The sequence below is a fragment of the Lissotriton helveticus genome, chromosome 11 (assembly GCF_964261635.1).
Source record: "Lissotriton helveticus chromosome 11, aLisHel1.1, whole genome shotgun sequence".
NCBI lineage: Eukaryota > Metazoa > Chordata > Amphibia > Caudata > Salamandridae > Lissotriton > Lissotriton helveticus.
Genome location: NC_136072.1, coordinates 970512917 through 970529754, shown reverse-complemented (window position 1 = coordinate 970529754; position 16838 = coordinate 970512917). Strand labels below are relative to the sequence as shown.

The following is a 16838-nucleotide window of genomic DNA, read 5'->3' as shown; positions in this document are numbered from 1 at the left end:
CAACCCCTTTTCCCTTATTCAAAGTGAAGCCAGTTTAATCTGGAGGTTTCATACTTGAGAGGAGACTAAGGAGTTGCATTCTACATTTCCTTGGAGGGATATCTTCTGTATCTATAGGTAAAGTATCCAATTGAGCACCCCAGCCTCTGGTGTCTGTCTCTCAACTGCTACCTCATCAACATTTAGCCCCTCATCATGCTCCACAAAGGCAAGGTTTATCCCATGCCCACAGAACTTCACAATAGGAGACAGGGCCATCATTGTCATGAAGACAGTCAAGAAAGTACAGTTGTTTTGTATCCTTAGGAGTTCTGTACTTAGTGATATTAATTCTCCAGTACTGTGTTGACATTGACACATGGTCCTAGTACAAACTCAATATGACTGGAGCAGGCCCTATTTTCCACCATCTAGTGGGAGCAGTGAGAAATGAGGAAGAAGTGCACCGTGGAACACGTCCGAGGTACACAGGAGACAAAGGTGGAGCATCTGCCTGTCAGGTTGCTCAGCCTCAATGAATCAAGGATGTTAGGTCTCATGGAAGCTCTCTGAACATTGACATACGATCATTACGGACAGGTTTCAATTTAGTAGATCTGCAAAGTAGAGGCTGCAGTACAATATTCTAATCTCCCCAACAACAATGTGATCTTTGCCATATTCTGCAAATAATCAAGATAGATTAGGAAAGAAGTCAGCTTTGGTGCCTCTTAGGTGCACAGATTGAACCTCCCACTATACTGTGCCCATACTGGGATTTTTAGTACCGATAAATCTGCTCCCTGTATCCTTCCATATCTTAAAAAACCTTATTGGTAAATATTTCCTGAAAGCCAAAGGAAGAAGACTGATTGCTGATGACCACCTTGCCCACCTAAATACGTTTCAACTAGTCTAGTTCAACAGGCAAATGGTGGGTCTCCTATAAAAGGGTAATGTCTGTGGATTTGGTGGCCAAATAGTTAAGAATTTGCTTTTTCTTCATGAAATGTGAGAGGCTATAATCATCCAGAAATAGTATGGTGTTGAAGAGTCTCTTGCACTCTCCATAGTTGCCAAGGTTTCAGATTGCTATGTGTGACATTTTCATAACTTCTGGGTACTTAAGAGTGACATTTCAATGACTATGAGTGACACTATCTCTGTCACCACTAACGAGAGTCACCCGACCATCACCGGCGTGGCCCAAAACAAGTTAGTAAGTGTGACTTGAACTATTTCACACAATTAGGGGCTCCTGAAAAATACTTTGTGCACCACAGAGAGACTAGACTGTGTGTGAACTTCAGCAACACACAGGGCACTGGCAGGCAGCTGATCATGACTACGTTACACCGGCTATCATTATAAACCATTACCAACCAAATTTAGAAGAGACTGAGAGAGATCTCTCTAGCAGCAATTTGGTTACGGGCTGCCTTGTGGGTGGCCTCAACAATGACTCCCACTGCAAATGTGCTGTGGCCACTCACCGGGCTGCAGTCTTCAGACAATGTTGCTTCTCAGCAGCAGCGGCAGCACTGTGGTGTGCTGGGCTCCACAGTAGCCGCCACCAACCGTGGGGATTGGGTTCAGGTCCGTCTGGTTGCGGGGCTCAATATTGACTTTAAAAGTTACTTTGACCATGCGCCTGCAGCGGTGCAAGCTACACCACTGTGGGAGGCAGAAGGACATCTCTACCTATTAATCTCTGTGTCATAAGTCCAGTTGCCACGGTGAAGGAAACCCAGGCTAACTTTTTTACAATGTAGCTAGCAGCTCAGCCCAGCCAGCCCACATAAGCCTGCCGAGAGCAGCATGCACACCACGGAGTGCTGCCACTCCACCAGCTATGAGTTTCAGTCAGCAACTGGGAATTAAATAGCAGCAATGTGTCTAAGAGACAGGTGAGGCATGCCTATAATGAGTGACTTTCCAATTTAGTGCAGTGATGTGGACCACCACATTAAAATGTGTTAGTCTGATGCGTGGTACTTGGCAGGGTTGAATCTCCCTGTGAGGAAGATTGCACTGGCTTGGAGAATATGGTGGGTTAAAGGTCCTGTGTACCAAAGGGAAAAGATGTAGTGGTGGCGCTGCAACAAACTCTTGGTAATTATATCCTATGTGAGACCAACCAGAGGCATGTGGGGTGTAAGGTATCAGCATTTCTTGTACCAGTGATGGGGTATCACTTCCTTGGTACTGAACACAGGGGTGGTTGGGGGCAGAAAGGAAGAGGAAAAATAGGTGTAGTGCAGCATTAGCAATAACTTCAACAGGAAAGACGTGCTTCCTGCTGCACCGACTACTCTTGTCAGTGACAAGGGAAGCTCAGATCGCACAGAGAATGAGGATGCAGGTGACACCCCTGCAATGGAGTGACAGAGCTACATTCAGGTCATTTGGCCCTGCCTTCACTGCATAACTGCAATCTGGTGGGGTAATGGGGAGACAGAAGTCCCACTTGCCATTGTGGAGGAAGACAACTGACTAACACTAAATGGTGGGGATTAGGGGTATGCAGAAATGAGCCGGCGTGGCTGTTCAGAGGGGCAAGAGCACAACATTGTGATTAGAGGAGTCTCAGTATAAAAATTCTATATGAATACGGGGCCAATACTAAAGACAGAAGCTACCAGTACTAGGACTGTGATGTGTATGAGTGATGCTACTGAACGTCTAGTGTTCCAATATCAGGAGACTTTCACATTTTGTTGCTGATGAGGTCTAATATCTGAAATTGAATGAAGGTGGTGAGTGATCCCCACTCTCCATCAGTGTTGCAGGACTTCTCTCAGTCTTCAGAGTACACTTTGGGTTTACTCACTCCCTTGTCTGGATGTGGATAATTCTCTTCTATTACAAGTTGGTCAAAGGAGATCTCAGAGCCATTCCTGTGAACATCAAGTTTCCAACAATCTTAACAAATGAATGAGCCTTTCCATGCCCTCCTGGGTCTGAGAATTCATGAGTATAGCCATCCATTAGTATTACCATTGTTGCAGGTCCCATCAGGCCATGTTTACATTCAAATTTCAAGAGTTGGAATCATAAGGTCAAAATGTTGCTCCACCTAAGATTATTGTTGATTGAAAAATCTAGATAAAAGTGTCTTGCTAGTGTTACAGGAAGAATGCCACAATGGGATGAGGCAAGGATTTCATGACAGATTTACTGGATCCTTTGGACCTTCCGGAACTCCAGTTATGAAGTAATTTCTAGCAGGTGTGAAAGCAGGTCAACCAAGAAATGCAAGATGTCCTTTTCCCACAATCTCAGAAATCCCCAAGAGTCTGACATTATTCATTCTGCTCCTGTCTTCCAAATCCATATTACACCAGTGCAGTTCCCATAGATGAAAATTCTATTCTGATGTCTGTTTTATCCTTGTTGAATATAGAGAAACAAAGCCAGGTCGGAGCAGATCAACTTTGCTTACTCTACAAGTCCTGAGGTAGAGTCTTCCACCATTCTAACGGGCACTCTGTTTGCCATCAGTTCTTTCATATGTGAGTCCATGGTGACTTCAGGTATCTTGATGTGACAAGCGACAATTCCGGTCTCAGAGATCACTTTTGAGAAAAGGAGTTATCTCATGGACCCGGAGATATCAACATATGCAATGGTAGATTGTGTAGCAGCCTTAATTCACCAATCTTCCTTATGATTATGTTGCCACATCACTGACCCCCTTTTCAAAAGTGACAACTACAATGATGCAAGCTCAAGAGGCACAACAAAATCAGCATTTCATGATATATGTATTCTGATTCTTGTGGGTTTCACCAGGCAGGTAATGTAAATGTAAACCCGAATTTGTAAAGCGCGAACTACTCAGCCTTATGGGTCTCAAGGCACTGGGGGCTGTCATGGAAATTAAGTGAGCTATTGCCCAGAGTCACATGGTGCTGGGCTGAGCTGCCGCCGGGGATCGAACTGTGAACCCTGTGCTCCGAAGTCAGCTGTCCTGGCCGCTGCACCACACACTATGGTGCAAGCCCATCGTCTTCATTAACCAGAGTTGTGGACCCCGATACTTGTACTATGGCGCACTGGCAGAGAATGGTGTCATCTGTGGACTAGACTACAGCAGTAATCTGTACACCCCAACTGGGCCCAAACTAAACGTCAGGTACTATACAATGCCAGTACCGCTGCAAACGAGTTGATAACTGGCAACTGTTTGGTGATGCAATGTGGCTCCCAAGCTTTCATTTTCACAGCCAAATCAGAATGTCATTGCCGCTGATGGAGTGGGAGCGGTGAACAGCATTAGTCCAGGAGGAGAAGGCAGTCTTGGGACAACAGGCGCATACATTTGTAATCTCAGGAAGTCTTGGTGCCCATGATAGGCACAATGTATTAAACATCTATCGTTCTGTGTGAATAACAGGCCACATGAAGCATTATCCCTTGGTATGAAGAGGCAGATTATGGGGAATGTGGTTGTCAATAAGGTAGTCACATTGACCTTAGAGATGAAGATAGGAGCCTAGAGGCTGTTTGTCATGGGTATTATCACACTGCATTGACCCCGCGTCTACTTATAAATTACACTCGAGCAGCAGAGTATATCATACCTTCAATGAGAATTGACAATATTATCTTAAAATTGGCTCTGATTCACTTGTTAAAAAGACGAAACATCCTGGTTTGGGGTGGTATGGCACTTCGGTGATGGTTTGTGTTGATGCAACACTCTTCTTGCATTACAGTCATCTGACATAAAACGAGAAAAGTGGGTTGATTCAATGCAATCCTGCGCAGATATGTCACCTTCAGAAGTACTGGCTCAGATCGGTTCCCAAACATGGCCGTCCTTTATGCAGGTATAAATCAAATATAACTAGCCATTTCAAAATTGATTCTCTCTCTCTTTCTCTCTCTCGCTCTCTCTCGGAAAGCCATGGGTCAAAATTTAAAACAAATTATAAGTGAAAGAGACAAGGTTGTTTGAGACAGGTTTTTTCCTAGTTGTACAAATGACTCAAGGACTTTGGGGAGAGGGGTTGGCCTAACGGCTAAGGCGCTCGACCTCGGACGTGGGGATCTGGGTTCGAGTCTCAGTAACGACGCCAAAAAAAAAACCTGTGATTCTGGGCAAATCACTTAATCTCCCCGTGCCTAAAATGAAAGTGTGTCCTCGTGTAATGTAACGTAACTGGTGCTATGTAAAGCGCTCTGATACCTGATTCGGTTCGGGTCTAGTTCGCGCTATATAAAACTCTGCAAAAAAAAAGACTGTATTACTATTTTTCAGTGCCTCGGTGGGAAATTCATTCCTGCCCGAGGCAATCAAATCACTGAACCCACTCTAGTCATGTTTATTGTCCCAGAACTACATGCAGAATTTTTTGCAAGAAAAGACGTGATGAGAACCTGAGGCATCAAAATGTCACCATTTCAAGGCCAATTATACACACATATTCTACTGAACAAAGACGAGAGGACCAACAAGAGAAGATCTACTAGCTCAATACTTAAGGCGCAGTAGGACCAGCCCCCTCAGATGCACCACATGGGCTAATTATTAAAATCAATGAGATTCATACTGTGGAGAGGTGCAGGGTTCCCACAATTAAGAAAGAGTAATACAACTGGGGCTGGCTACCCTCTGCCCTATCATCATCACAAAGAAGGGATTAAAGCCAAATTAAGCCTGTCGACCCAGTGCAAATGACAATCTTTGAATCTGTTCTTGGAATGTTGGGGAGCTTAGCAGCTACAACAGAAGACCCAGACCTGATACAGTACTGGAAAAACTGTGACATAATAGCTCTCCAGGAGACATGGACCATGACAAGCAACCCACTCATTGGGTTCATGGAGCATCAGGTCTGTGCACAGAAATTAAGAAAATATGGCAGGGCCAAAGGAGGTCTATAGGTCTACATCTGTTCTAGCATATCCATAAGGGGAAAACATTGGTCACACAAGACCCATGGATACAGGCATTAGTTCTGGAAGGGTGCTCCCGACACATGGTATCTCCCCTTCATGCTAATCAACATTTACATCGACTTCAGAGGTAAGGAGACCTTGGTTGAGAGGTTGATTGACCAACTCACTGCCTTGAAAAGCAATCATATGACATCAAACTTTCTAGAAACTGGTGATTTCAACATGAATCTCTTCAGCCTGAAGATTCTCCAGAAGAAGAGGCAAGAAGTGCCTTGCCTGGCATATTACTGGAGCAAATCTATCCAGAAACAAACCACCCAGGCGAAATAGGTCGAAGATTGCTCAGAGCCTGTGAACATGCAGGACTGGCAATTCTGAACAGAAGATTCCGGGGGACATTCCACCATCATGGACCTGGGACTCAACCACAAAATCATTATATATAGGTTATACCAGTGTGAGTTCCAACATATGCAACATGGTCATGGACTTCAGGATTGATAATAGCTATGAAAGTGACCACCAGCCTTAAAATGTATGGATAACAACCAAGCCCTCTAGACTCACCCCTGCAAGAGTTCTGATCGAAAAAGCCAATACCAAAAACCTCAAGTGGCTAAGATGGAACTCTGATAATATCCAAGACCTGGTTGCTAGGCCACTAGAAGTATTGGAAACTGCAGTCAAGAATGAGAAGGTTCCAGTAAGAGCCTGGTAATCATTCACAGACCAAATAGTGGCACTGGTTCCAGCCAAAAGCTTGGTTAGGTTCATCACTGGCTGCAGAAAGACCAACCTTCCAAAAAACATACGCTTTGTAAAGTCAAGAATTAGTCGAACTCTGAGGCAAATAATGATCTGTCCATGAAACAACCTGTTAATTGCAAGACTGAGGGAGGATCGTAGAAGGCTTAAAAAAGAGGTATAGTCCCAAAAATTAAGTCTGGATGAGAGATTCGGGGCAACGTTTATAGGTGCCATGAAAAGTAAAGACTCAAGAAAGTTCTAGAGGATCATTAACAATCTAGAAAAAAGGCTTGCGGGCTGCCAATAATGTCAATATCAGTGATGTGGTCTGGGTGGAGTTCGTTAAACCCCATTTTTCAACACACCCAGTATGTGGGGCAAGCACAGAAACTGAGAAAACGAAAAACACTATGGAAAGCCACATTCTGCTCAAACTCAAGGGACTAAGTTACTACTTATTAGTGCAATCATTACAGTGAAAGACGGATCTCGCTTCAAATGCGCACCAGGCCCCAATAGCACCCAGCAGGCCAAAATAAAAAATAGTACTGCAGCATGGATAAAGAACTTGGCAATAATGTTCAACAAGATTCTGCTTTCGGGGCATGTCGGCGAGCTGACAGGGCTCAATACTCCACCCAATCTTCAAAGGCGGTAACTCATCCTCACCAAACAGCTACCACCTCACAGCCTTATTAGATGTGGGGCTCAAGCTCTTCTCATCTCTATTGCTGCATGACCTCTCCAACTGGGCTACAAAGTCAGGAAGAATCCCTTTCAATCAAACAGGCTTCGCGAAAACACAAAGGCACTCTCACAAATTTGATGGAGGTGGGGCTGCTAATGGATAGAGCTTGTGATCGCAGCTTGGACCTATATATGTGTTTACTTGACTTCAAGGTGGCCTTTGACCACGCACTCCATGGAAAGTTGTGGACCAAATTATCAGCTTGGGGTATTCCTCCAAACTTTTTAAGAGCCATCAGAATGCTCTACACCAACACGTGGGTGAAGATCAAAGTGGGGAACTGAAGGCATCATTCAAGGGCTGTAGCAACAACAATGGCATTCAAACAGGCGTGTGTTCTTGCCCTCCTATTGTTTAATCTTCTTGTCTCTGATATTTTAAGTGTCCTTGATAAAGTGCCTTTGCATACCCCAAGTCTGGGAGGTCACCCCATTTCGAACATTCTCCTTGCCGATGGCCTACTGTTGCTGAGACAAACATGAGTGGGGCTTCAAAGATTAATCTTAATGCTTTTATGACACTGGATATAGAAATAAAGCTTCATTGATTGATTGATTAATTAATCAACAAGCTCTACACAATGGATAACCACCTCGAAATCAACCTTAAAAGAACAAAAGTGATGTCACCTAGGAAGCACATCACCAGACAGGAGCTGTGGCAGCTTAACGGTCAGCCAATAGAAGAAGTAACCTTCTATAAATATCTGGGAGTTAAGCTAGACTCACAGGCTTCCTTTGTCCCCCCCCAAATATGATCAATGAAAAAGCTGTGGCAATGAACTCTATGTTCATAACCCTTTAAAAAAAATGTGGGTCCACTCTTTGATGCCACTCCTAACTGTGATTAAAGCCAAATGTTTGCCAATACTAGCATACAGCAGCGAACTGATGCTTGGGCGGGATGCAAAACTTCTGGATTCCCTTCAGATCAGAATGTATAAGCTCGTCTTCCACCTTCCGAGAACCACTTCCCATAGTCAAGTAAAGTGCAAGTTTGCCCTGGTAAAACAAACCTTGGCCAGGAAAGACGCCTTCCTGAAATTCTGTTACAAAGCTCGGTCTGCTGCAAGGGAATCCTTGGACTACTATGTTTGGGCTGAAATAAATTTGCATACAAGAGCAGTACATTTCCAGAACTACTTAGCGGAATCCATTAAAATCCTGGGTTTTGGGGAGCTGTGGCAATTGTCAACAACTGAGGCTGTATTTAAAAAAAAAAAAAAGAAACAGTAAATAAATGTATCCAGAGTCGACTGGAGGATAACAGCAACCTTCCAAAGCGGTCACATGGGTGGCTGGTCCTAAATTATTAAACAAATAGCCTGGAGCAACTGTTTTTGGCAGCCAGCTACTCAATTCATATAAAAACTAGCAAAAATACATTCTATGCAACTCAGTTGATGAAACCCAGATACGTGTTTTTTGCATTTGTCCTTGCTTGTTAAACCACTGAAGGACCTTGTTAAGTAAAAAATGAGGAGCTCCCGGAATTCTGAGTTGCAGCAAGTGCTTATTGTATCGCTGTGCCCACGAAACCTCACGCTGAATAGTGCATTCTTTGACATCTCACAAGAAGGAGGTAGCAGTCACAGCGCAGACTAATGGGGTTAATTTAGAACAAATTTGCACAATCGCATAGCGAACATCACCTTTTATGAACACTTGGCATCTTATTACCATTTTAAGTCCTCTTTTAATAGGAAAAATGGGACAAAGGCTCATAATGACTAGCCGGCAGTGTAATAGTTTTTATTAACTATGCACTTTTTAAGAAAATATTTGCAGATACATGATCTACTGGGTAAAGGGGTGGTTAAACTCGCTGGAACCTAGCTTGCACTTTATTGATCTGCTTACACGTTTTCTGATGGCAGTAATTCTTGCATTTACTCAAATCTGCTATAGCTGCTATAGATACATGACACAAGTTGTCATATTCTTTTATATTGTGTATCTTTGGTTATATTGTATACTGTATGTTACTGCATAGGTTCAGGGGTGGTTAACCTCGCTGGAACCCTGCTCGCACTTTATTGATCTGCTTGCACTTTATCTGATTTGTCCATGCTTGTTGAACCACCGAATGGCCTTGTTACACAAAGAATTAAGGGCGCTGGGAAGTCTGAATTGCAGGCAAATGCTTATTGAATCGCTGTACCCACGAAACCTCATGCTGAACATTTGCATAGCCCAATTCTTTGACATCTTCCAGAAGGAGGTAGCAGCCACAGCACAGACTAATTGGGTTAATTTAGAATAAATTCGCACAATCGCATAGCGAATATCACCTTTTATGTACACTTAGGATCTTATTACCATTTTATATTCTCTTTTAATAGGAAAAAATGAGACATAGGCTCATAATGACCAGCCAGCAGTGTAATGGTTTTAATTAACTATGCACATTAAGAGTAAATATTAGCTGATAAATGATCTACTGGGGATAGGGGTGGTTAAACTCGCTGGAACCCTGCTTGCAATGTATTTGCTCTACTTGCACATTTTCAGATGGCAGCAATTCTTGAATCTACTCAAATCTGCTATAACTGCTCTGTGAATGCCAAAATGGCAGTAAGTTTAGGATTTTGTCTTACGTTAGTCCTGTGAATCGGGCCCTTAGCAAATAAAATAAACCTGAACTTTCCCATACAAATATTGCAACGGTTATATGTAACAAGGCAAAACAAAAATCAAATAGAATTCTGACTTTTTTGTAGTGTGTATATAAAACGTTTTAAATATTTAGAAATAGCTCCTAACATTTCTTGTCTCAGTTGAAACCCTCATAACATGAGCCAGGGCAAGATTGGTTTGTTTCATCTCATACTAAGCTAAAGCCAGAAGCAAAACAGTGCAAAATGTGCTCGTCCTGAGTTTGCACCAGCGCACAGTGTCTGCAATAATCTCCCAAATCTTTACTTTCGTTTCTTTGGGTTGCTTCGAGCTTCCTATACCTTAACGAAAACAAGACAGCAATGACTAACATTATACCATATGCCACCATGATCTATATATTCTCAAAACAATACTGGCTTTAAAATGTGCACAAAAAGATATGCTATCATAATGACAAATAAATTAGTAAGCATAGGATTTCATATGTCAGCCAGCGGGTGAGTCTCTCACCTTCTATCGCCTTCAGGACAGACCCATCTTTAAGTCCCTCCACCGTCGTCAGCTCAGAGAAGGTGTCCAGAACACTTCCTTCATGCTGCAGCGAGAAGCAGGTGCGATGACAGGAGTCTTCATGTTCCATAAGGACCTGAATTATCTCCTGAACAAGCTCCCTGGAGGACACCTATGTGGGGAAATCGAAGACACTAATACACCAAGCCATCACTTGTAATGCAAGCTGTTCACAGCAAGGCTAACTTTGTGGGTCAACCTCTAGATTTATATTCTTGCAATTTGACAAACAGACAACGTGAAAAACATATATAATCTGAAAAAATCTTTGGTCATCTGAAAAGATAAATGTGCACAAAATACTGATGAATGAGAGGGGTGTTTTATACCTGCCTCTAATGTATGCACTGTTCTAAATGTTCACTAATAAGGAGGAGCCAGTGAAAAAACTGGACACTTTACTTCAAATGCTAGAGTCAATGATTCCAATGTATCCAGGGCTGGACTGGAAAGCAAAGTCAGCCTAAGCACAAGTGTTCTAACCTGCTCATAATGCAGGAGGCTGGGACTAGAATGAGCCATACTGACGTTTGTGGCTGGTTCATGGAAGCCCCTAAAGGTCTGAAAGAAGCCTTGCATCTGCATCCAACTCGGAAACTACCAGCTTGGCAGAATGGCCTGAATCTGGATCTGAATGTTATCTGTATAATACTTGAAAAAAATGTAGCCAAAAGACACAAAGACAATTAATGTGGGAAACACTGAATGAGAACCAATTAACTACCCTACTAACAGAAACACAAAAGAAAGTTGAGAACAATAGGTTTTGCATTACAGATGGGCCAACCCCAGACCTCTTTGAAAGGTGTACAGGAAATTCCTTGCCCCTTCCTGAAAACAAATGACATATCTTTCGAGGAGGCTGTGAGTTATTCTGAGTGTTTCTGATTTAGCAGGTCTTCTCACATCCCTAATAATGAAAATAGTTCTACACAAGGAGCCTTGGGAACTCAACAGGAGATAGTGCTAAACAACTAATTCTTCCTTTTCTGCTGGTCTGATATTATGTTGCTCCGAATTCACCATAACCTTTATATCACGATAAATGCTTCGAGCAGAGGTAGAGTTCTTAAGTTTTAGGATGGAGTCTATCCCATTCTGTTCTTAAGTTGAAAACTTCTCCCATATAAAATTGCATGAACAACACTAGAAAAAGAATGGCTAGCAATTTGTTGGGTCATAACGACCCAATTATGATATCTACTGGGTTCCTAATTGTCATATTTTTTAATTGATTAAGCTCCTTTTCGATGGTTGGTTCCACAAAGTTTCAAAAATCGGGTTCTCTGTTGGGTCCTGGATCTCTAACCGTATTCCTTTTAACAGTTTTATCACATTGCTCTCTCAGGGTAATACAGGTACTTCAGTGATTCCCTCACTGCATGTCAGGGGCTGGGTGGGGGCATATAGAGGATTTATGCCACTCACCTTACGATCCATATAAAAAAGGGTCCAGCCTGTGCAGGGAGACTCACTGCCATCATGGAGGTATGAGGATTACAACAGTGTGACTGCTGCCCGTACGTCACCATCACTGGTGATTGGTAGATTGGCGGGAATCCAGTGGATAGGAAACCAGTGGAGATCCATGCAGAATACCCTGTTTGCACAGGGTATTGCTGACACCATAGACCAGTTCACCGCCATATCAGAAAGAAGGTCAAAAAAGAAAGGTAAAGTCAAGTTTTAAAATTGTCAAGGCTACAATGATAAGAGTGGGAACCTCGACCAAAAAGAATAGTCTTAGCCACAAGGTGAGTGGAGTCTTCAGACAACAAAGTTCTCTCACACGTTTGGATACCACAAAAGGAAGGTGGGGAAAGACCACCGTCCAGGGTATAAAAGACAGGAAAGGAAACACTGACAAGGGATCCATGGAGACAGACAGGAGGGATCATTCCTAATCATCCATTCTTTTTCCGAGGCACTTGGGGCAGTGGTTCCACAAGGAGGTGTATAGAAAAATTCAGGGAGGATCCCAGGAGGCAGGTTGGAGGTGTCTCTCCAGATCACGCTTTCTTCTTTCCAGGAGCCTGATCAGACTTCCCACACTCATAAGAGGCATCCCGGGAAAGACAGGGAAAGGACCTTGGTTTCTATAGTAAATCACAGGATTAATTGAAAATTAATTGAAAATCTGGTTTATAACAGCTGGAGGAACTAAAGATACCTGGGTTTAAAATCACAGATTTTAACAAGAAATCATCAAGAGCCAATATTAGGTGCCCTCATGGATATGTGGCAATAGCCAAAGACATTCCTTTTTTAGGTAATACAGTATAATGGGACTACATTTAGTTGTTAGGTATCAACAGGAATATGAGAAAATGAAAGAAACACTGTAACATATCTTCATTGTTGCTGTCAATTTGCTGTGCCTGTCAAAGGCACTTGGTAACCTCATTGTAGAGCTTGACTCTCTCAGGATAAAGAAGCAGAGCAGTCGAAGGCCTAATCAAGGGAGGTAGTGTGGGCTAGTAATCACCATTCGCTGGCATGCAATAAGAACACTCAATAAACAAATTTAAAGTTTCTACTTTCTCTTTAGGAAAGGGAAAATGCATTTATTATACACACAATACATAATACTATGCAGTAATTTATGAAAATGCATAAGGCTGAAAGAAATACCTTTGGCCACATCGCATTTGACCCCTATACGGTTCTGGCCCCAAATATCACTCTACCACACCTCCCCACCCCCCACCATGTACAGTACAGCACATAACCATACAGGGGGGGTAGCACTTTACATCAGGTCAATGTTACCACACTTGAAAACCAGAATCACAAATCACAATGCCTCATTCCATCACTGACTTCAGTAAACGTAATCCATCTCCAGTTATTAGGAGTGATAAATTATTGCAACCATGTGCATACATTATCATTAATGTAATGGTCTGGATGGGAAACCTCCCAACCTGTTGACAGTGCACACTTATATCCAACGAAACATAATCATATACTAGAGCCAATAACGGTTTTTTTGCTAGAATTGATGCACTTTGCTTTGTATCATAGCTACTTCCAGTGGGACAACAACTTCTAAGCTCAATGTAATGGCACATCAATGGGCTTTGCCGGAGCCCCCACTTACGCGAATATGTTCATGTTAAAATTTGAACATGAGAACATCCTTTCAAGAATTAACATGGGCTGAACATCTAGTGTCATTCAAACACTACATTGATGACATTTTCATAATTTGGGATGGAGAAGAGCGTCACTTAATTGAGATCATTCAAAAACTGAATGAGTGCCACCAACACATCAAATTCACGTATACCATTAATAGAAATTGTATAGCTTTTTTGGATGTGTCAGTACAAATTAGGGATCAGACCTTAAAGAGCAATGTGTACACTAAACCAACAGATCGCAACAGCAGTTTACATTTCAGTAGCTTTCATCAATCATCCTTAAAAAGGCAATTACCTTTTTCACAATTTTTACGACTGAAACGCATCACCACCAGTGAGGATGAAGCTACACAAACCATTGAACTTTTTGGTAAACGATTCATTGAAAGAGACTACCCTAGATCCTTAATTAATGAATCCAAAGAAAAAGTACAGACAATCGCAAGATCTACTCTGTTGAAACCACGTGGAAAAACTGAGAAGATTTTCAATATTTGTGTTTTGAAATACTCTACTGAAGCTAACAAGATTAAAAACATCATCAAAAAACATTGGCATTTGATCGAAAAAGAGCCTGAATTGGAATGCATCAACAAAAATAAAGTGATCTTTGCGTTTCAGAGATCACGCAATCTAAAAGAACTATTAACAAAAAAGGCCAATGAAGAATCCACTATGAAATTCAAAGGTATGCAAATTTGCGGGAACTGTACACACTGCAACAATGTCATAAAAGCCAAAGAATTGACTCACCCATCGAAAGGTTTCACGATTAATTTGAAACACACAAGTACTTGCGATTCTATGAACGTGGTATACGCGATCAAGTGCCCTTGTGGCAAAATATATGTGGGCATTACTGAGAGGAAAATAAAAGTGCGTATTACAGAACATAAAAGCAATATAAGATTGAAGAATGACAAATCAACAGTAGCCATGCACTGGCAAGAAGTTGGACACAATGTGTCTCAATTAAGATACACAGTACTGGAAGCAGTAAGAGCCGGTCCGGGCACTGACCCACATAAACAACTACTAAAGGCACAATTTCTCTGGATTAAAAAACTGAATACCTTGCAGCCGTTTGGGTTAAATGACCGGATTGAATTATCTTGTTTTTTGTAAAGTGTTGTGACATGTTCATTTTCCATATATTATTTATTCATATCTAACTGATCCTAACATTCAACTGTAATTCTAGTGATGTAATGTTATGTACGTATTCTTTAGCCCGATGAACTTAGTATTTTTCCAAGTATGACTCTGTTTCATCATGGTATGAACATTTTATATGCCACCTCATGTATATTGGGCATTATCGCTTTAAAAATCATTAAGACTAACGTCTTTAGGATGCTACACATCCAACACATGATCAGAATTGACGCTCTCGTTTTCACAATCAGAAAGTGTGGAGCGCTGAGCCACGTCTCTTGAGATAGGTGATTAGACTAAGACGCTACTCCTGCAGCGTAAGAAAAGTAGTGCGTTTGTTACTATCCGCCCAGTATGATGTGCAGCTTGTATGCGAGAGCTGATACTCGTGAATTCCAAGTAAGTTTTGACCCTTAAGCTGGTTTGCGACTGGTTTGTAGTTGAATTTCTATAGGAGTTGAGGAAATACTAATTTAGGGGGGTAATGGAGGGTTTCTTTAACATATGTCAGGTCGTACATAGAGTTACACGTTTTAGTATCGTAGTAATGTGATCTCGGGTTCTGTCTATTTCACTGCTCAATGAAATCCAATTTATCATCAATAGATTTAGAGTAACATAAGTTTTACGCAGTATCATGAAGTGACAGAACTAAACGTTGATGACAGTATAGATTGGTTGCAGCAATGTTATTATATGATGATTTTTGAAAATTGACATGTTCTTGATTTCACCCATTTTTGAGATTTAAGATTAAGCAGTTTCCTGTTTTCTATCATTTTTTAGACCCCTGAGGAAGGGTCCTCATAAGAGACCCGAAATGCATTGGGTGTAATTCATGAGACAGATGTATAAATCATGAAATTATGAAGAAATTTTGAAAAACATGAAATTAAATAAAAGAAGTTTGAAATGCATTTTTACGAGGATATATTATATTTGAGCAGCTGATAAGGAACTTATGTTTCGTTGGATATAAGTGCACACTTTCAACAGGTTGGGAGGTTTCCCATCGAGAACATTACATTGTATTATATAGGCACTCTGACCAAGTGCAACAAAGGGAGCAGCACTGACACTATTGTTGAAAATAGGTATTGAACGTAACAAAATTGACACAGTGTGCACGGAGCACCTCTTTGTACATTATCATTAATAGCACACTGCAGCCTTTTCTGATATAAGCATTACTGTCGGCAATAACATCTTTAAGTAAAATATTGTTCAAAATATTGTGAATAACACTTTTAAATAAAGCATTGTTCAAATGGTAAACCATGTTTCTGTGCTTTTTTAACTACCTTAAGACCACATAAAATTCAGCCATAGAGTCAGCTTTGACAATTTCGCCCACAGGGTATCATGGGGCGCTTCTTCTCTGAGAGCGTGCATACATAATAAGCGGACAGCAGTCTCCTTTGCTACAGGCACGGGAGCTGGCAGCGCTCTTTGTTCTGTAGTGGCTGTCCTGCTCCCCCCCCAGAAACGGGCATGGGGAGCACAGGACAGCCTCATCACCATTGGGTGGCCTGCAGTGGCAGTCCCCCTGCTCCAACGTGGAGTCAGGGCCACCCTGGGAGTTTAGAAAAATTGGGTAGTGGAGTTCCATGTGCTCCAGGGTCTCGCTGGGAGTCAAAGGTAAAATACTTATTATGTTGATATATCAAGCCCATTGCGCCGATTTGCTTGGTCCTGGGCTCAATTTGCTCCTGATGGTGAGCTTTTGCCACCTGGAGCGTTTCCCTTAGGCCTTCTCTAAAGCGGCACACTTTGCAGGGAGCTAGTTCCCTGCACCAAACTCTACTCTTTTTCTCCTCTGGTGCTTCTCTTCCCCTAGGTGCAGAATGTTGGAAAGTGCTCCATTTTGTCATGGTCACCCCCACGTTTTGCCACTAGTACTGATGTTTTTCGACTGATGTGCACTGGGCCCCTGCTAACAAGGCCACAGTATAAGTGCTCTCTCACTAAAAACAA

General features: G+C 42.1%; 1 protein-coding gene across 2 annotated transcripts in view; it reads right to left on the bottom strand.

Moving 5' to 3' along the window:
- LOC144792346 (clustered mitochondria protein homolog) overlaps positions 1–16838 on the bottom strand; it is a 487620-nt gene that overhangs the window by 202066 nt on the left and 268716 nt on the right. For both annotated transcript variants that reach the window (XM_078667308.1, XM_078667307.1), the window contains exon 3: positions 10507–10678. In XM_078667308.1, coding sequence (XP_078523434.1) covers positions 10507–10678 — 172 coding nt within the window. The remainder of the gene's footprint in view (positions 1–10506; positions 10679–16838) is intronic.